The sequence below is a fragment of the Hyperolius riggenbachi genome, chromosome 1 (assembly GCF_040937935.1).
Source record: "Hyperolius riggenbachi isolate aHypRig1 chromosome 1, aHypRig1.pri, whole genome shotgun sequence".
Taxonomy (NCBI): domain Eukaryota; kingdom Metazoa; phylum Chordata; class Amphibia; order Anura; family Hyperoliidae; genus Hyperolius; species Hyperolius riggenbachi.
The window spans coordinates 307,597,755-307,619,349 of NC_090646.1; the positions used below are offsets into that span (position 1 = coordinate 307,597,755).

General features: G+C 44.8%; 1 protein-coding gene across 1 annotated transcript in view; it reads right to left on the reverse strand.

Moving 5' to 3' along the window:
* Nucleotides 1-21,595, reverse strand: part of YJU2 (YJU2 splicing factor homolog) — a 282,458-nt gene that overhangs the window by 36,875 nt on the left and 223,988 nt on the right. Inside the window, exon 6 of the mRNA XM_068233936.1 lies at nucleotides 13,493-13,742. Within this exon, the coding sequence (XP_068090037.1) occupies nucleotides 13,493-13,742 (250 nt within the window). The remainder of the gene's footprint in view (nucleotides 1-13,492; nucleotides 13,743-21,595) is intronic.

Below are 21,595 nucleotides of genomic sequence, written 5' to 3' on the forward strand. Positions count from 1 at the left end.
CATGTTTCATGAGGGGCTAGAATTCCAGGATAGTATAAATACCCCCCAAATGACCCCATTTTGGAAAGAAGACATCCCAAAGTATTCACTGAGAGGCATAGTGAGTTCATAGAAGATATTATTTTTTGTCACAAGTAAGCGGAAAATGACACTTTGTGAGAAAAAAAAAAAAAAAAAAAAGTTTCCATTTCTTCTAACTTGCGACAAAAAAAAATGAAATCTGCCACGGACTCACCATGCCCCTCTCTGAATACCTTGAAGGGTCTACTTTCCAAAATGGGATCATTTGTGGGGTGTGTTTACTGTCCTGACATTTTGGGGGGTGCTAAATTGTAAGCACCCCTGTAAAGCCTAAAGGTGCTCATTGGACTTTGGACCCCTTAGCGCAGTTAGGCTGCAAAAAAGTGCCACACATGTGGTATTGCCGTACTCAGGAGAAGTAGTATAATGTGTTTTGGGGTGTATTTTTACACATACCCATGCTGGGTGGGAGAAATATCTCTGTAAATGACAATTTGTTAATTTTTTTTACACACAATTGTCCATTTACAGAGATATTTCTCCCACTCAGCATGGGTATGTGTAAAAATACACCACAAAACACATTATACTACTTCTCCTGAGTACGGCGATACCACATGTGTGGCACTTTTTTGCACCCTAACTGCGCTAAAGGGCCCAAAGTCCAATGAGTACCTTTAGGATTTCACAGGTCATTTTGAGAAATTTCGTTTCAAGACTACTCCTCACGGTTTAGGGCCCCTAAAATGCCAGGGCAGTATAGGAACCCCACAAATGACCCCATTTTAGAAAGAAGACACCCCAAGGTATTCCGTTAGTAGTATGGCGAGTTCATAGAAGATTTTATTTTTTGTCACAAGTTAGCGGAAAATGACACTTTGTGAAAAAACACAATTAAAATCAATTTCCGCTAACTTTTGACAAAAAATAAAATCTTCTATGAACTCACCATACTCCTAACGGAATACCTTGGGGTTTCTTCTTTCTAAAATGGGGTCATTTGTGGGGTTCCTATACTGCCCTGGCATTTTAGGGGCCCTAAACCGTGAGGAGTAGTCTTGAAACGAAATTTCTCAAAATGACCTGTGAAATCCTAAAGGTACTCATTGGACTTTGGGCCCTTTAGCGCAGTTAGGGTGCAAAAAAGTGCCACACATGTGGTATCGCCATACTCGGGAGAAGTAGTACAATGTGTTTTGGGGTGTATTTTTACACATACCCATGCTGGGTGGGAGAAATACCTCTGTAAATGGACAATTGTGTGTAAAAAAATCAAAAGATTGTCATTTACAGAGGTATTTCTCCCACCCAGCATGGGTATGTGTAAAAATACACCCCAAAACACATTGTACTACTTCTCCCGAGTACGGCGATACCACATGTGTGGCACTTTTTTGCACCCTAACTGCACTAAGGGGCCCAAAGTCCAATGAGTACCTTTAGGATTTCACAGGTCATTTTTGTTTCAAGACTACTCCTCACGGTTTAGGGCCCCTAAAATGCCAGGGCAGTATAGGAACCCCACTAATGACCCCATTTTAGAAAGAAGACACCCCAAGGTATTCCGTTAGGAGTATGGTGAGTTCATAGAAGATTTTATTTTTTTGTCACAAGTTAGCGGAAATTGATTTTAATAGTTTTTTTTCACAAAGTGTCATTTTCCGCTAACTTGTGACAAAAAATAAAATCTTCTATGAACTCACCATACTCCGTACGGAATACCTTTGGGTGTCTTCTTTCTAGAATGGGGTCATTTGTGGGGTTCCTATACTGCCCTGGCATTTTAGGGGCCCTAAACCGTGAGGAGTAGTCTTGAAACCAAATGTCGCAAAATGACCTGTGAAATCCTAAATTGGACTTTGGGCCCCTTAGCGTACTTAGGGTGTAAAAAAGTGCCACACATGTGGTACCGCTGTACTCAGGAGAAGTAGTATATTGCGTTTTGGGGTGTATTTTTACACATACCCATGCTAAGTGGGAGAAATATCTCTGTAAATGACAATTGTTTGATTTTTTTACACACAATTGTCCATTTACATAGAAATTTCTCCCACCCAGCATGGGTATGTGTAAAAATACACCCCAAAACACATTATACTACTTTTCCTGAGTACGGCGGTACCACATGTGTGACACTTTTTTGCAGCCTAGGTGCGCTAAGGGGCCCAACGTCCTATTCACAGGTCATTTTGAAGCATTTGTTTTCTAGACTACTCCTCGCGGTTTAGGGCCCCTAAAATGCCAGGGCAGTATAGGAACCCCACAAGTGACCCCATTTTAGAAAGAAGACACCCCAAGGTATTCCGTTAGGTGTATGGCGAGTTCATAGAAGATTTTATTTTTTGTCACAAGTTAGTGAAAAATGACACTTTGTGAAAAAAAACCAATAAAAATTAATTTCCGCTAACTTTTGACAAAAAATTAAATCTTCTATGAACTCGTCATACACCTAACATAATACCTTGGGGTGTCTTTTTTTTCTAAAATGGGGTCACTTGTGGGGTTCCTATACCGCCCTGGCATTTTACAGGCCCAAAACCGTGAGTAGTCTGGAAACCAAATGTCTCAAAATGACTGTTCAGGGGTATAAGCATCTGCAAATTTTGATGACAGGTGGTCTATGAGGGGGCGAATTTTGTGGAACCGGTCATAAGCAGGGTGGCCTTTTAGATGACAGGTTGTATTGGGCCTGATCTGATGGATAGGAGTGCTAGGGGGGTGACAGGAGGTGATTGATGGGTGTCTCAGGGGGTGGTTAGAGGGGAAAATAGATGCAATCCATGCACTGGGGAGGTGATCGGAAGGGGGTCTGAGGGTTTGGCCGAGTGATCAGGAGCCCACACGGGGCAAATTGGGGCCTGATCTGATGGGTAGGTGTGCTAGGGGGTGACAGGAGGTGATTGATGGGTGTCTCAAGGTGTGATTAGAGGGGGGAATGGATGCAAGCAATGCACTGGCGAGGTGATCAGGGCTGGGGTCTGAGGGCATTCTGAGGGTGTGGGCGGGTGATTGAGTGCCCTAGGGGCAGATAGGGGTCTAATCTGATAGGTAGCAGTGACAGGGGGTGATTGATGGGTAATTAGTGGGTGTTTAGGGTAGAGAATAGATGGAAACACTGCGCTTGGGTGGTGATCTGATGTCGGATCTGCGGGCGATCTATTGGTGTGGGTGGGTGATCAGTTTGCCCGCAAGGGGCAGGTTAGGGGCTGATTGATGGGTGGCAGTGACAGCGGGTGATTGATGGGTGGCAGTGACAGGGGGTGATTGATGGGTGGCAGTGACAGGGGGTGATTGATGGGTGATTGATAGGTGATTGACAGGTAATCAGTGGGTTATTACAGGGGAGAACAGATGTAAATATTGCACTGGCGAATTGATAAGGGGGGTCTGAGGGCAATCTGAGCGTGTAGGCGGTCGATTGGGTGCCCGCAAGGGGCAGATTAGGGTCTGATCTGATAGGTAACAGTGACAGGTGGTGATAGGGAGTGATTGATGGGTGATTGATGGGTAATTAGTGGGTGTTTAGAGGAGAGAATAGATGGAAACACTGCGCTTGGGTGGTGATCTGATGTCGGATCTGCGGGCGATCTATTGGTGTGGGTGGGTGATCAGATTGCCCGCAAGGGGCAGGTTAGGGGCTGATTGTTGGGTGGCAGTGACAGGGGGTGATTGATGGGTGATAGGTGATTGGCAGGTGATTGACAGGTGATCAGTGGGTTATTACAGGGAAGGACAGATGTAATTAATGCACTGGCGAATTGATAAGGGGGGGGGGGGGGTCTGAGGGCAATCTGAGCGTGTGGGCGGGTGATTGGGTGCCCGCAAGGGGCAGATTAGGGTCTGATCTGATAGGTAACAGTGACAGGTGGTGATAGGGGGTGATTGATGGGTAATTAGTGGGTGTTTAGAGAAGATAACAGATGTAAACGATACATTTGGGAGGTAATCTGACGGCGGGTTTGCGGGCGATCTAATGGTGTGGGTGGGTGATCAGATTGCCCGCAAGGGGCAGGTTAGGGGCTGATTGATGGGTGGCAGTGACAGGGGGTGACAGGGGGTGATTGATGGGTGATAGGTGATTGGCAGGTGATTGACAGGTGATCAGTGGGTTATTACAGGGAAGAACAGATGTAATTAATGCACTGGTGAATTGATAAGGGGGGGTCAGAGGGCAATCTGAGCGTGTGGGCGGGTGATTGGGTGCCCGCAAGGGGCAGATTAGGGTCTGATCTGATAGGTAAAAGTGACAAGTGGTGATAGGGGGTGATTGATGGGTGATTGATGGGTAATTAGTGGGTGTTTAGAGGAGAGAATAGATGTAAACAATGGATTTGGGAGGTGATCTGATGTCGGATCTGTGGGCGATCTATTGGTGTGGGTGGGTGATCAGATTGCCCGCAAGGGGCAGGTTAGGGGCTGATTGATGGGTGGCAGTGTCAGGGGGTGATTGACGGGTGATTGATGGGTGATTGACGGGTGATTGACAGGTGATTGACAGGTGATCAGGGGGATAGATGCATACAGTAAACAGGGGGGGGGTGGTCTGGGGGGGGGTCTGGGGAGAATCTGAGGGGTGGGGGGTGATCAGGAGGGGGCAGGGAGCAGGGGGGGGGGGATAAAAAAAAAATAGCGTTGACAGATAGTGACAGGGAGTGATTGATGGGTGATTAGGGGGGTGATTGGGTGCAAACAGGGGTCTGGGGGGTGGGCAGGGGGGGGTCTGATGGGTGCTGTGGGCGATCTGGGGCAGGGGGGGGAGAAATCAGTGTGCTTGGGTGCAGACTAGGGTGGCTGCAGCCTGCCCTGGTGGTCCCTCGGACACTGGGACCACCAGGGCAGGAGGCAGCCTGTATAATACACTTTGTAAACATTACAAAGTGTATTATACACTTTGTATGCGGCGATCGCGGGGTTAACATCCCGCCGGCGCTTCCGTATAGCCGGCGGGATGTTGCGGCGAGCGAGCGGTGACAGGCGCCGGCGGAGGATCGCGTCACGGATGACGCGATCGCTCCGCCCATGCCCTTAAATGGACCGCCGCCTCTGTGGGTGAGGCCGTCCTGCAGGGCTCCACTTCCCCGCCGCCCCTGTGTAGTGGGCGGTCGGGAAGTGGTTAAGTGTCCCAAAAAAATTGAGTTTTACTCACCTGGGGCTTACCTCAGCCCCCTGCAGCTGATCGGTGCCCACGACGAGTCGCTCTGATGCTCCGGGTCCCGCTGGCGGCCACTTCCGGTTTCGCCGTCAGGACCCGTCAGGCTGGGGAACGCGGCTGATACTACGCGTTCCCAGCCAAAATAGCACCCCTATGCGGCCATATGTCCGCATACGGGTGCCTATGCGGACATATGGCCGCATAGGGGTGCTATTTTGGCTGGGAACGCGTAGTATCAGCCGTGTTCCCCAGCCTGACGGGTCCTGACGGCGAAACCGGAAGTGGCCGCCAGCGGGACCCGGAGCATCAGAGCGACTCGTCGTGGGCACCGATCAGCTGCAGGGGGCTGAGGTAAGCCCCAGGTGAGTAAAACTCAATTTTTTTTGGACACTTAAGGTTCACTTTAAATAAATTATTATTTTACTACGATCCAGAGCCTGGCTTCCTGTAGATTACTGCAGATGTGATCATCTGTTTATCAGTCTGTGCAAACCATGACAATTAGGTACATCTTGCTAATACAGGATTGTGCCCTATATGTCATTCAGAAATGCCTAAATGCGTTGAAGCACAGATTTAAAGATAAACCGTAACCAAGAATTGAATCCCAATCAGTAGCTGATACCCCCTTTCCCATGAGAAATCTTTTCTTTTTCACAAAAGGATCATCAGTGGGCTCTGTATGGCTGATATTGTGGCGAAACCCCAGTGTGATGTCTGGACCATGGCTCTGACATCACACTGTTGGAGACTTGTTGCAATGTGGGACATAACTGTTTACAGCTGTTTCCAACTGCTAAGAAAGCAAGCATCATCTCCTTCCACTGACATCACCTGCCAGCAGTAAAAATGTCACCATGTGATAAATGTCAGAATAAAAATCAGGCAGAGGAAAGATTTTACAATAGGCAAACACTGACTAGATCATTTATACATCATTATTGTAAAATGAAGCACTTTTTTATTACATTATTTTCACTGGAGTTCCTCTTTAACAAAGTGTTGGAAACATTCCTCTGTGATTTTGGTTCACATTGACATGACAGCATTATACAGTTGCTGCATGTACGTTGGCTGCACAGCCATGATGCAAATCTCCCATTCCACCACATCCCAAAGGCGCTCTAGATTGAGATCTGGCAACTGTGGAGGCCACCGAATACAGATCACTCATTGGCATATTCAAGAATTCAGTTTGAGATTATGTAAGCTTTGAGACATGGTGCATTATCCTGCTGGAAGTCAGCTAGACAGTGGTCACAAAGATGGACAGAATATGAAAAGAATATGTACCCAACATCAGCATGAACTGTAGACACAAGGCAATGATGGATCCTTGCTTATCATGGAGTTTACACCAAATTCTGACTCTACTATCTGATTGTCTTAACTGAAAGCAAGATTCATGAACCAGGCAACATTTTTTCAATCTTGTGTTGTTTAATTTTGGTGAGCATATGCAAATTGTAGCATCAGTTTCCTGTTCATAGCTGACAGGATTGGCACCCAGTATGGTCTTCTGGTGCTGTAGCCCATCTGCTTCAAGGTTTAATGGGGTTGATGCACCAAAGTGCGGTAATATTGCCATGCGCAGACAGTGCATAGTAATTTTACTGTTACTACCGTCCACATGTACTGCGAGTCACCCTATTAACATGACCCGTAGTACTTGAGTAGTGTGAACATTGCTAAGGTAATGTCCATTACTAACGGTAACGCTTGTATGTAATGCGCGTCACTGTATTAACACTTGCACTACTTGAGTACTGCAGGTCGTCCTGATGGCGAAACTGCTGGTAGTAACGGTAATATTGCCATGCACTGTCTGCGCACAGCAATATTACTGCACTTTAGTGCATCAACCCTCCAATGTGCGGTGCGTTCACAGATGGTACTCAACATACCTTCTTAGAACAAGTGGTTATTTGAGCTATGGTTGCTTTTCGATCTTTTGGAACCAGTCTGCTCATTCTCCTATGACAACAACAAAATCATTTTTAGCTACAACACTGCCGTCGGAGAGGCTGGGGATTTTTCTCTTTTTATGACTATTTTCTGTATACCCTAGGAATGGGTGCACCTAAAAATTTCAATAGATCAGTTTCTGAAATATCCACCAACAACCAAGCCATGTTCAAAGTCACTGAAATCCTCTTACTTCCCAATTCTGATGCTCTGTTTGAATGTCAGCAACTTGTCTTCACCATGTCTAGATGCCAAAATGCCTATACATCAAATTCTTTACCTATCTTCATATTTTCATAATTCCAGCTTTTGCTTGTTTATCAGCTGCCAGTTTTAAACATGCCTGTTCTGTATCCTGATTAATATTTGTCATGTGTACATGTCCTATTACACCTTTATTATGTTAACCACTTAAGGACTGCAGTCATAAAACCCCTTAAGGACCAGAGCCTTTTTTTCCATTCGGACCACTGCAGCTTTCACGGTTTATTGCTCAGTCATACAACCTACCACCTAAATGAATTCTACCTCCTTTTCTTGTCACTAATACAGCTTTCTTTCGGTGCTATTTGATTGCTGCTGCGAGTTTTAGTTTTTATTATATTCATCAAAAAAGACATGAATTTTGTCAAAAAAATGACTTTTTTAACTTTCTGTGCTGACAGTTTTCAAATAAAGTAAAATTTCCTATACATTTGAGCACGAAAGTTATTCTGCTACATGTCTTTGATAAAAAAAAACCCATTCAGTGTATATTTATTGGATTGGGTAAAAGTTATAGCGTTTACAAACTATGGTGCAAAAAGTGAATTTTCCCATTTTCAAGCATCTCTGACTTTTCTGCGCACCTGTCAGGTTTCATGAGGGGCTAAAATTCCAGGATAGTACAAATACCCCCCAAATGACCCCATTTTGGAAAGAAGACATCCCAAAGTATTCAGTGAGAGGCATGGTGAGTTCATAGAAGATTTTATTTTTTGTCACAAGTTAGCGGAAAATGACACTTTGTAACAAAAAAAAAAAAAAAAAAAGTTTCCATTTCTTCTAACTTGCGACAAAAAAAAATGAAATCTGCCACGGACTCACTATGCTCCTCTCTGAATACCTTGAAGTGTCTACTTTCCAAAATGGGGTCATTTGTGGGGTGTGTTCACTGTCCTGGCATTTTGGGGGGTGCCTAATTGTAAGCACCCCTGTAAAGCCTAAAGATGCTCATTGGACTTTGGGCCCCTTAGCGCAGTTAGGCTGCAAAAAAGTGCCACACATGTGGTATTGCCGTACTCAGGAGAAGTAGTATAATGTGTTTTGGGGTGTATTTTTACACATACCCATGCTGGGTGGGAGAAATATCTCCGTAAATGACAATTGTTTTCTTTTTTTAACACACAATTGTCAATTTATAGAGATATTTCTCCCACTCAGCATGGGTATGTGGAAAAATACACCCCAAAACACATTATACTACTTCTCCTGAGTACGGCGATACCACATGTGTGGCACTTTTTTGCACCCTAACTGCGCTAAGGGGCCCAAAGTCCAATGAGTACCTTTAGGATTTCACAGGTCATTTTGAGAAATTTCGTTTCAAGACTGCTCCTCACGGTTTAGGGCCCCTAAAATGCCAGGACAGTATAGGAATCCCACAAATTACCCCATTTTAGAAGGAAGACACCCCAAGGTATTCCATTAGGAGGATGGTGAGTTCATAGAAGATTTTTTTTTTTTGTCACAAGTTAGCGGAAATTGATTTTAATTGTTTTTTTTCACAAAGTATCATTTTCTGCTAACTTGTGACAAAAATAAAATCTTCTATGAACTCACCATACTCCTAACGGAATACCTTGGGGTGTCTTCTTTCTAAAATGGGGTCATTTGTGGGGTTCCTATACTGCCCTGGCATTTTAGGGGCCCTAAACCGTGAGGAGTAGTCTTGAAACCAAATGTCGCAAAATGACCTGTGAAATCCTAAAGGTACTCATTGGACTTTGGGCCCCTTAGCGCACTTAGGGTGCAAGAAAGTGCCACACATGTGGTACCGCCGTACTCAGGAGAAGTAGTATAATGTGTTTTGGGGTGTATTTTTACACATACAGATGCTAGGTGGGAGAAATATCTCTGTAAATGACAATTATTTGATTTTTTTTACACACAATTGTCCATTTACAGAGAGATTTCTCCCACCCAGCATGGGTATGTATAAAAATACACCTCAAAACACATTATACTACTTCTTCTGAGTACGGCGATACCACATGTGTGACACTTTTTTGCAACCTAGGTGCGCTAAGGGGCCTAACGCCCTATTCACAGGTCATTTTGAGGCATTTGGATTCTAGACTACTCCTCACGGTTTAGGGCCCCTAAAATGCCAGGGCAGTATAGGAACCCCACAAGTGACCCCATTTTAGAATGAAGACACCCCAAGGTATTCCGTTAGGGGTATGGTGAGTTCATAGAAGATTTTTTTTGTCACAAGTTAGCGGAAAATGACACTTTGTGAAAAAAAAACCAATACATATCAATTTCCGCTAACTTGTGACAAAAAATAAAATCTTCTATGAACTCACCATACTCCTAACGGAATACCTTGGGGTGTCTTCTTTCTAGAATGGGGTCATTTGTGGGGTTCCAATACTGCCCTGGCATTTTAGGGGCCCTAAACCGTGAGTAGTCGTCTTGAACCCAAATGTCTCAAAATGACCTGTGAAATCCTAAAGGTACTCATTGGACTTTGGGCCCCTTAGCACAGTTAGGCTGCAAAAAAGTGTCACACATGTGGTATCGCCGTACTCAGAAGAAGTAGTATAATGTGTTTTGTGGTGTATTTCTACATATAACCATGCTGGGTGGGAGAAATATCTCTGTAAATGACACATTTTTGATTTTTTTTTACACACAATTGTCCATTTACAGAGAGATTTCTCCCACCCAGCATGGGTATGTGTAAAAATACACCACAAAACACATTATACTACTTCTCCTCAGTATGGCGATACTACATGTGTGACACTTTTTTTGCAGCCTAGGTGCGCTAAGGGGCCCAACGTCCTATTCACAGGTCATTTTGAGGCATTTGTTTTCTAGACTACTCCCCACGGTTTAGGGCCCCTAAAATGCCAGGGCAGTATAGGAACCCCACAAGTGACCCCATTTTAGAAAGACGACACCCCAAGGTATTCCGTTAGGGGTATGGTGAGTTCATAGAAGATTTTATTTTTTGTCACAAGTTAGTGAAAAATGACACTTTGTGAAAAAAAACAATAAAAATCCAATTTCCGCTAACTTGTGACAAAAAATAAAATCTTCTATGAACTCATCATACACCTAACAGAATACCTTGGGGTGTCTTCTTTCTAAAATGGGGTCACTTGTGGGGTTCCTATACTGCCCTGGCATTTTACGGGCCCAAAACTGTGAGTAGTCTGGAAACCAAATTTCTCAAAATGACTGTTCAGGGGTATAAGCATCTGCAAATTTTGATGACAGGTGGTCTATGAGAGGGCAAATTTTGTGGAAACGGTCATAAGCAGGGTGGCCTCTTAGATGACAGGATGTATTGGGCCTGATCTGATGGATAGGAGTGCTAGGGGGGTGACAGGAGGTGATTGATGGGTGTCTCAGGGGGCGGTTAGAGGGGAAAATAGATGCAATCAATGCACTGGGGAGGTGATCGGAAGGGGGTCTGAGGGGGATCTGAGGGTTTGGCCGAGTGATCAGGAGCCCACACGGGGCAAATTAGGGCCTGATCTGATGGGTAGGTGTGCTAGGGGGTGACAGGAGGTGATTTATGGGTGTCTCAAGGTGTGATTAGAGGGGGGAAATAGATGCAAGCAATGCACTAGCGAGGTGATCAGGGCTGGGGTCTGAGGGCGTTCTGAGGTGTGGGCGGGTGATTGGGTGCCCGCAAGGGGCAGATTAGGGTCTAATCTGATGGGTAACAGTGACAGGTGGTGATAGGGGGTGATTGATGGGTAATTAGTGGGTGTTTAGAGGAGAGAAGAGATGTAAACACTGCACTTGGGAGGTGATCTGATGTCAGATCTGCGGGCGATCTATTGGTGTGGGTGGGTGATCAGATTGCCCGCAAGGGGCAGGTTAGGGGCTGATTGATGGGTGGCAGTGACAGGGGGTGATTGATGGGTGATTGACAGGTGATCAGTGGGTTATTACAGGGAATAACAGATGTAAATATTGCACTGGCGAATTGATAAGGGGGGGGTCTGAGGGCAATCTGAGCGTGTGGGCGGGTGATTGGGTGCCCGCAAGGGGCAGATTAGGGTCTAATCTGATGGGTAACAGTGACAGGTGGTGATAGGGGGTGATTGATGGGTAATTAGTGGGTGTTTAGAGGAGAGAATAGATGTAAACGATGGATTTGGGAGGTGATCTGATGTCGGATCTGCGGGCGATCTATTGGTGTGGGTGGGTGATCAGATTGCCCGCAAGGGGCAGGTTAGGGGCTGATTGATGGGTGGCAGTGACAGGGGGTGATTGATGGGTGGCAGTGACAGGGGGTGATTGACAGGTGATCAGTGGGTTATTACAGGGAAGAACGGATGTAAATAATGCACTGGCGAATCGATAAGGGGGGGGGGTTGAGGGCAATCTGAGTGTGTGGGCGGGTGATTGGGTGCCCGCAAGGGTCTAATCTGATGGGTAACAGTGACAGGTGGTGATAGGGGGTGATTGATGGGTGATTGATGGGTAATTAGTGGGTGTTTAGAGGAGAGAATAGATGTAAACGATGGATTTGGGAGGTGATCTGATGTCGGATCTGCGGGCGATCTATTGGTGTGGGTGGGTGATCAGATTGCCCGCAAGGGGCAGGTTAGGGGCTGATTGATGGGTGGCAGTGACAGGGGGTGATTGACGGGTGATTGACAGGTGATTGACAGGTGATTGACAGGTGATTGACAGTTGATCAGGGGGGATAGATGCATACAGTACGCAGGGGGGGGAGGGTCTGGGGGGGTCTGGGGAGAATCTGAGGGGTGGGGGGGTGATCAGGAGGGAGCAGGGGGCAGTTTAGGGACTAAAAAAAAAAATAGCGTTGACAGATAGTGACAGGGAGTGATTGATGGGTGATTAGGGGGGTGATTGTGTGCAAATGGTGGTCTGGGGGGTGGGCAGGGGGGGGTCTGAGGGGTACTGTGGGCGATCAGGGGGCAGGGGGGGGCAGATCAGTGTGTTTGGGTGCAGACTAGGGTGGCTGCAGCCTGCCCTGGTGGTCCCTCGGACACTGGGACCACCAGGGCAGGAGGCAGCCTGTATAATACACTTTGTATACATTACAAAGTGTATTATACACTTTGTAGCGGCGATCGCGGGGTTAACAACCCGCCGGCGCTTCCGATTGGCCGGCGGGTTGACGTCGCGGGTGGGCGGAGCCTATTGCCGGTGGATGCGCGCGCATCCCAGCGCGCGATCCCCGGCCAGAGAGTGCCCCAGGACCTGACGCCAATCTGCGTTACGTGGTCCTGGGGCTGCCACTTTGCCGCCGCCAATATGAAGTAGGCGGTCGGCAAGTGGTTAAAGGGACTCCGAGCAGTGCAGAAACTATGGAAAGATGCATATCATTTTAAAGCTCTCTTTCTCCTCTTTCCAATGATATATAAACTGCCGCCCTACGCCTTTTAGTTTTCGCTATTTTCGCGATTGAAATTGCCGCGGCTGCGATTTCAATCGCGAAAATAAAGAAAACTAAAAGGCGTAGAGCGACGGTTTAGGTGTCGCCAGAAAGAGGAGAAAGAGAGCTTTAAAATGATATCCATCTTTCCATAGTTACTTGTATTACACAGGACGACACTTTCCCCAGTGTCAGCAGCTCCATTCAGCAGAAAAAGTCGGCCTGTGTAATACAATGTAACTATGGAAAGATGGATATCATTTTAAAGCTCTCTTTCTCCTCTTTCTGGCGACACCTAAACCGTCGCTCTACGCCTTTTAGTTTTCTTTATTTTCGCGATTGAAATCGCGGCCGCGGCAATTTCAATCGCGAAAATAGCGAAAACTAAAAGGCGTAGGGCAGCGGTTTATATATCATTGGAAAGAGGAGAAAGAGAGCTTTAAAATGATATGCATCTTTCCAAAGTTTCTGCACTGCTCGGAGTCCCTTTAAGTAAATGGACTGATTACTCTGCGTTTTTGCATGGCCTCTATACCATAGGACTACGGATTTTTATTTTTTTTTAGATTTGTATAGTTAAATGTGTATTTATAATCTAAACAGACATAGCGAGATGCGTAAAAGCACTGTAACAAAGACATGTTCAGAGATCAACTGAAACCCAATTTATATTCACTGGGTATGATGAAGAAATGTAAAAATATATTTATAAAAAGTGTACTGGATACCTGTGCTTTGTGAAATTTGTTCAGAACTGACCATCGAATTTGCAGAGTGAGCAGCAATTTTGTTTCTTTCTGAAATCTTGACTTTCATAGCATTGCTTTTAGAAATCTCAGAATGTTGTTGGGTCACACCAGCCATGGTACCTGTGGCCTTTTGCTTTCTTACAAGACTTGCGATGAGTTGACGAGAATATGGCTTAATTCTTTTGCTCTCAGATTGTTCATGGCAGACCTTTTTGTTAATGCCACAAATCTGTAATTAAGTATTCTGTAGTTATAACAGGTTATCTAACATAAAAATACAACATACGTTCATAAGCTAGTAGGCAAGTTTAACATTTTATACAGAGCACACAAATGATGAAAAACAAAGGTAGAATTTGAAAAAAAAAAAAACAGTTTAATGCTATTAAGTGGAGAGTAAGCTGTCTTATTTTCTTAGATTCTCTTTGAACCAGTTTGTCTTTAGTGCATGGACATCTAAACCTCAAAGACTTAACTATAAGTCTTCAGCAATTAACAAGTGTACAGCATGTGCTAGCACACACCTTTTCTCGTCATGCTGGGGAGCAATCACAAATTAATCAGGGGAGCCCGCTCTGATGTCTGACTTCTTGCCAGGTTTGGCAGTCAGAAGTGCTGTTGAGGTAAGTAGCAGTGACAATCACAGCTTCCCACGAGACACAACTAACAGGTCCTGGCCTGATAAGGTCAACAACCTGAGACCCAGAAATTGTGGCAGAGGTGGCTGGCTGCAGTGGCAGGCCCAGCACATTCAGTGCATAGTGTGACTGCAGCACATTGTATTGTAATACCAGTCACTGCATACCTTTCACTGCACCTGTGTGAACGCACGCTGTTTTATATACCAGTCCGTGCATGCCTTTTAACTGCACCTGTATGACAGCTGCACATTGTATTGTAATACCAGTCACTGCATACCTTTCACTGCACCTGTGTGACCGCACGCTGTTTTTTATACCAGTCCGTGCATACCTTTTAACTGCACCTGTATGACAGCTGCACATTGTATTGTAATACCAGTCACTGCATATCTTTCACTGCACCTGTGTGACCGCACGCTGTTTTATATACCAGTCCGTGCATACCTTTTAACTACACCTGTGTGACAGCTGCACATTTTATTTTAATACCAGTCACTGCATACCTTACAGTGCATGTGTGTGACCGCACACTGTTTTATATACCAGTAGTCAGTGCATCCATTTTCACTGCACCTGTGTGACTGCACATTGTTATACCAGCAGTCACTGCAACCTTTTCATTGCATCTGTGTGACTGCACATTGTATTATACCAGTCACTTGACTAGGTACTGGACACTCATGCATAGTGCCTGCAGGCTCATGCGTCCGTTTTAGGAGGTGACAAACCTGGTGAGTCGCAGTGAAGGCGTCAGCGACTTGATCCCATATGCTTTCTTCCAGGAGCGTGCCATGTGTAGAGTGGTGGATCAAGCTGTGGATGAGCGTGAACAGGAAGAGGAGGAAGAGTTTTGGGAGAACCATCACAACCAGAACAAGATTTGTCATCAACACCTGCGGCAGCACAGAGGAGGAGGAGGAAGAGTCATCTGGGGAAGAGGAGTCAGATGAGGAAGGTGGTTTTTTTTTGAGGAGGAGGCGGAACAACCACAGCAGGCATCGCAGGGTGCTTGTGCTGCTCACCTTTTCCGTGGTATTGTTCGTGGCTGGGGGGAGGAGGAAAACTTACCTGACATCTCTGAAGAAGAGCAAGAGGAGATGGATAGTAGGTCAGCATCCAACTTTGCGCAGATGGGGGCTTTCATGCTGTCCAGCCTGTTGAGGGACCCCCGTATAAAAAAAAAACTCAAGGAGGATGACCTGTACTGGGTGGAAACGCTACTAGACCCTCAGTATAAGCACAAAGTGGTGGAGATGTTACCAAATCAACAGAAGGCAGAAAGGATGCAGCAGTTGCACAACAAGCTGGCAAGTTTGCTTTACAGTGCGTTTAAGGGTGATGTCACAGCACAACGGAATAAAGGTGCCACTGCCAGTAATCTTCCTCCTCCTCCCATGTCCACGCAGGCAAGGACAGGACACTCTAGCAATCTCATGTTGATGTCAAACATGCAGACTTTCTTTAATGCAACGCCTCTCGCCTTAGCCCTTCCGGATCCACCCTCCACCAATGCCTTGACCGGCAGGTAGCCAACTACCTGGCCTTAACTGCGGATGTAGACACACTGAGCAGCGATAAACCTCTGAACTACTGGGTGCGCAGGCTTGACCTGTGGCCAGAGCTGTCACAATTTGCCATCCAACTTCTGGATTGCCCTGCCTCAAGCATCCTGTCCGAAAGGACCTTCAGAGCAGCTGGAGGCATTGTCAGTGAGAAGAGAAGTCGCCTAGGTCAAAAGAGTGTTCAGTACCTCACCTTTATCAAAATGAATGAGGCATGGATCCCGGAGGGCTACTGCCTGCCCGAAGACTAAGTCAGTCCCCACACACAGGATCTCTGCCTGCACGACGTGTGAATGCCTGCCCGCCTGCCCCAAGACTAAGTCGGTCCCCACACAGCATCTCTGCCTGCAGGCCACTTGACTGCCTTCTCCGCCACCCACAACAAGGTCCAGGACTCCAGGTGGATTACTGAATTTCAAAGGCCGCTGCTAGCAACGGCCGCTAACAAAAACAATTTTTCTGGTGTGTGTACATGCCTGCCTAATTTTTCTGGCTGCAACAACAAAACAAAATGCATGTACATGTGTCAATTTTCCTTCGTGATCGTTACCTTGCCGCGGTGAAGGGGCTTGCGTATCACACTGAAGCAATGACCGGCTATATAAAAGTGTGTTGGGGGGCACACCTGACCCAATATAATAAGGTCGTTGCTTCGTTGTGGACAGACCAAATTCGATCAGCTGGACAGTCACTGTTGTTCTATCATTGAGCTACCTCAGCCCGGCGATCATATGGGCTTGAAAACCGCCATCGCTTTCACTCTCACCATGTTGCGCACCAGTCCAGCACGGCCATCACTACACAAACATCTGTTTGCGGTGCGTTACACAGTGAGTTTGGTCTGTCACTGTGAAGCAGTACACTAATTACACTACCTGATTGATGTATACACATGCAAGATGTTTTAAAGCACTTTATGCCTCCAATTTAGCATTGCAATGTGATTTCTGTCCTTAAAACCCTGCTGTGCGTCAAATCCGCAATTTTCCCCGGGACTTTTGACGTGTATCCCCTTCCAGGTGTTAGACCCCTTGAAACATCTTTTCCATCACTTTTGTGGCCAGAATTAGTGTTTGTAGTTTTGAAAGTTCGCCTGCCCATTGAAGTCTATTGCTGTTCACGCGAACGCGAACTTTTGCGGAAGTTCGCAAACCTAAAATCGGAGGTTTAAGCAATCTCTATTAACAAATCCGCTAGAACATTGTACTTTCCCTTGAGGTGAACCGACTTTAAGGAAAGAACCTTGTTCTCTGCCCAGCGGAAAATCTGCAGAGATAGAGAGATTAGCGGAGGGCTGTGAGTCCCTCCTTGCTTGTTTATGTGAGTAACTGAGTGGATGTTTGAGTGAACAATCACGTTTTTGTTTACAAGCAGACTCTCCCATCTCTGTAGAGACTTCCAGATTGCCAAAAACTCTTTGTGATTGGATGAGAAGGTCTTTTCTATTTGAGACCACCTGCCTTGGATGTATTCTCGACCCAGATGAGCTCCCTATCCCCCCAGAGGCTCGCATATGTCATAATAATCACTGGATTTTGCGAGATCCAACTTACACCTTTTTGCAGGTTTTGCCTGGAAGTCCACCAGTTCAGAGAATGGATCACTGGATCTGAAACAGTATTGTCAGTTGGAAGATTCTGAAGTTTGCCTGAGCCCAGGCCACAGCTGGAATACATGCTGAGTACTTGCCTAGGAGAGACATAGCTTGCCTTACTGTAACAGACTTGGTTCTCAGAAGATCCTGAGTACAAGTGATCACTTGATCCACTTTTCTTTGTGGCAGACAGGAGATCTGGTTCACTGTGTCCAGTGACACCCCAAGAAAGTCCTTTCTCTGATCTAGTGTAAGGTCGGACTTCTTTAGATTCAAGATCCATCCCAGGTCCTTCAGAACTGTCAAAACCATCTGAATATGCTCCTTGGATTTTACAACTATCAGCAGATCGTCTAGGTAAGGTACTAGAATGATCTTCTGCATTCTCAGATGGGCTGAAACCTCTATCACGATCTTTGTAAAGATCCTAGGAGCACTTGAAATCCCAAAGAGGAGTGCCTTGAACTGCATGTGAAGGACCTGGGATCGAATGCAAACTGCTGCTCTAAGATATTTCCAGTGAGCCGGCACAATGGGTACATGATAATATGCGTCCATAAGATCTATGGACGTCATGAAGAAATCCTTCCCCAGAAGCCTAATTGTGGAAGTAATTGATTCCATGCGAAACTTTTTAGTATTTTACAAAAGCAAAGATTTATAATCAGGCGAAAATCGCCGTTCGGCTTTGGAACCAGGAAGAGAGTGGAGTAGAAACCCTTCCTCTCTACTGAACTGGAACCTCTTCCACAACTCACTTCTGGAAAAGATTCTCCACAGCTTTTTCCATAGCAGACTGCTTCACTGGGGACTGCAAAAACTTCTCACTGGAATTTTTTAAGGTTTTCTGGAAAATTTAATTCTGTACCATTCCCTGATTGTCTAACAAATATATTTGCTTTTTGACATTTTTTGCCCAGGCGGGAAAAATGCTTTCAACTTGCCCCCCACCTAAACATAGTCATTGTTCAGTATTGGGTTGTTTGGGGGTATTTGAGGATTGTGGCTTGAAGAGGAAGCCTTTGGTTTTGAGGCCTTTTTTTCGCCTGCCAGTTTTTATTCGGTTCTTTATTGCTATAATTTTTCCTAGGGCCCCAAAATCTCTATCTGGGAGCCTGTTTTTTCTTTAAAGGAGACAAAGTCTTTTTCTTTTCAGCTGCCTTTTCTAGAGCTTGCTCAAGGGCTGAACCGAACAACAGGTCTCCTTCAAGGCCACAAAGTTTGACTTTAGTTGCCATATCACCTACCCAATTTTTTAGCCATCAAAGTCTGCGCACAGAATTGATTAAAGCTAGACTACTAGCAGAAATTCTCACAGCCTCACTAGAAGCATCCACAAGGAACTTAGCAGCTAGTTTTAGGGTGGCAACTGATAGGGAAATGTTTTCAAGTGGAGCACCAGCTTTCAAACGAGCCTGCATCTCCTGTAGCCAAAAAAGTAAACAACAAGCAGTGCAGGTGGCTGCTAAATTAGGAGATAAAGAGGCAGAAATTGCCTCCCATGCTTTTTTGAGCACAGCCTCCACTTTCCTATCTGAAATATCCTTTAATAATCCCATATCCTCAAAGGGAATAGGTGAGTCTTTGGATAATTTTGAAATGGCATCAATTTTAGGACATTTAGACCATTTAATTACCTCCTCCTTATTAAAAGAATAACGCCTTTTAAATTATTTTGAGAGACATAGCCTTTTATCAGGCTTTTTTCATTCATCAACAATCAAATCCACCATTGTTTTGTGCACTGGAAAACCCACCTGTTTCTGAACAAGCTGTTCTGAATACAGATCATCCTCAATAGAAGCAGGTTTAGGCTTATTAATAGGAATATTCAAAGCAGTACAAATGTTCTCTAACAATTCACTAGACTGATCAGTTAGCAGTTTACATTTTCCTTTGTTAGAGCTTCTGGGTGTCTCTCCTCTTCCAGAGCAGAGGAATCCACAACCTTTGTGCCCCAAATATACTAGGTAAGTCCGAATCCAATGTTGGTGGGACTACCTGAGGAGTGGACGGTGAAGTGGGAACTTCCTTTGCAGCCAAAATTTTTTCTGCTAATTGCTCCTTAAATTTAGATAACATATCAAACATGTCACCACTTTTATGTTTTACCACTTGCAGTATACAGGCATTGCACAGGGGTTTAGGCTAGGAAGGAGCAAGCTTTTTCTGGCATATACCACATTCCCTGGTGGCTTTAAATGGCGTGGAGTTCTGACACACAAGCAGAGAACAAGCCCAAATGTTAGAGTACATAAAATGCCCCCAAAAGTACTGACATAAGTGCAATAAAAGTTGTAAAAAAGAAATTAGGCTGGCAAAGATTGAAGCTGAAAATCAAATCGCTAGGAATATCAAATCTAACGCAAAGAAGTTTTACAAGTACATCAACTCTAAAAAAAAAAAAGAAAAAAGAAAAAAAAAAGAAAGGTTGACTGTATTGGACTCCTAAAGGATGAGGGTGGGAACTCAATGGTGGATGACCAAGGTAAGGCAGAATTATCAAATGCTTTCTTTGCTTCGGTCTTAACAAGGGAAACGTCACTGTTGCAATTTGCAGTGGCTAAGGCCTTCGACACTGTTCCCCACAAAAGTCTGGTGCAAAAGTTGAGGATGCAAGGAATGAGGAATAGTCTGTGTTCATGGATAGGGAACTGGCTAATGGACAGAAAACAAAGAGTTGTGGTCAATGCATCATACTCAAAATGGGTGACTGGTAGCAGGGGGGTCCCACAGGGGTCTGTACTGGGTCCAGTGCTCTTCAATGTATTTATTAATGACCTAGTAGATGCAGTAGAAAGCAATGTTGCTATTTTTGCAGATGATACAACATTGAGAAGAATCATCAACTCTCAGGAAGATAGTGACATATTGCAACAAGATCTGGATAGGATGACTATATGGGCACATAAATGGCAGATTAAATTCAATGTTGAAAAATGTAAAGTCATGCATTTTGGCCGTACCAATGGTCTAGCACCATACAAAATAAATGGAATACAGTTGGGGACATCAAACTTGGAGAAGGACTTGGGAGTACTCATTGACAACAAGTTAAATAATCACATTCAATGCCAAGCCGCTGCAGCTAAAGCTAATAAAATTTTGGAATGCATTAAAAGGGAAATAAAAACTCAAGATGCTAGCATAATATTGCCCCTGTTTAACTCTCTAGTAAGACCACATCTGGAATATGGAATTCAGTTCTGGGCACCACATTACAGTAAGGATATTGCAGTTTTAGAGCAGGTGCAAAGACGTGGGATGGAAGGTCTCACTTACCAAGAAAGGTTAGATAAACTGGGTTTATTTGGTCTAGAGAAAAGACACCTAAGAGGGGATCTAATTAACATGTATAAATACATCAGAGGGCAATATAAAAGTGTGTTGGATGAGCTGTTTGTCCCTAGGCCTTCTCAAAGGACTAGAGGACATGATCTGCGCATGGCATGGCAAAAAAAAAAAACGTTTTAGCCATTTATTTAGGAAAGGGTTCTTTACAGTAAGAGTGATACAGATAAGTTAATTGGCTCCCCCTAAAAAAAAAAAAAAAATTGGCCCTAGACTACAGTACTTACACTACATAATATAGACATATGGCAATGGTAGGGATTAGATTGTGAGCTCCTTTGAGGGACAGTTAGAAAAGATATATATATATATATATATATACATTGTACAGCGCTGCGTAATATGTCGGCGCTATATAAATACTAAATAATAATAATAATAATAATGTGAAATGCATTGCCACAGGAAGTAGTGATCGCAAATTCTATACCAGCATTTAAATGGGGCTTAGATGCTTTCCTTGCGTTGAAAGACATCCATGGCTACAATTACTAGTCAATGCCTAGTGATGTTTAGTAAAGTTGATCCAGGGATTTTATCTGATTGCCATCTGGAGTCGGGAAGGAATTTTTTCCCTTTTGGGGCTAATTGGACCATGCCTTGTAAGGGTTTTTCACCTTCCTCTGGATCAACAGGGATATGTGAGGGAGCAGGCAGGTGTTGTACTTTCATAGAACAAACAGACAAAAAAGTGACAGCGCTCAAAGATGCACCTGAAATGTAAGCCTACAGAGGCAATGCAGAGCCCCTCTGGAACTAAATACATGCCTTGAATACAAAATAAATGCAAATTGTGTGCTAACTCTAATCTAAAATTCTGAAAGTGGATGTGAAGCAGTGAATGCAGCTAGCCGTAAGTATACTTACATACAATTTGCACAGTGGGAGACATGGCAGCGCTTTCAAGCAAAACTTATACCTGAATGATTTATCT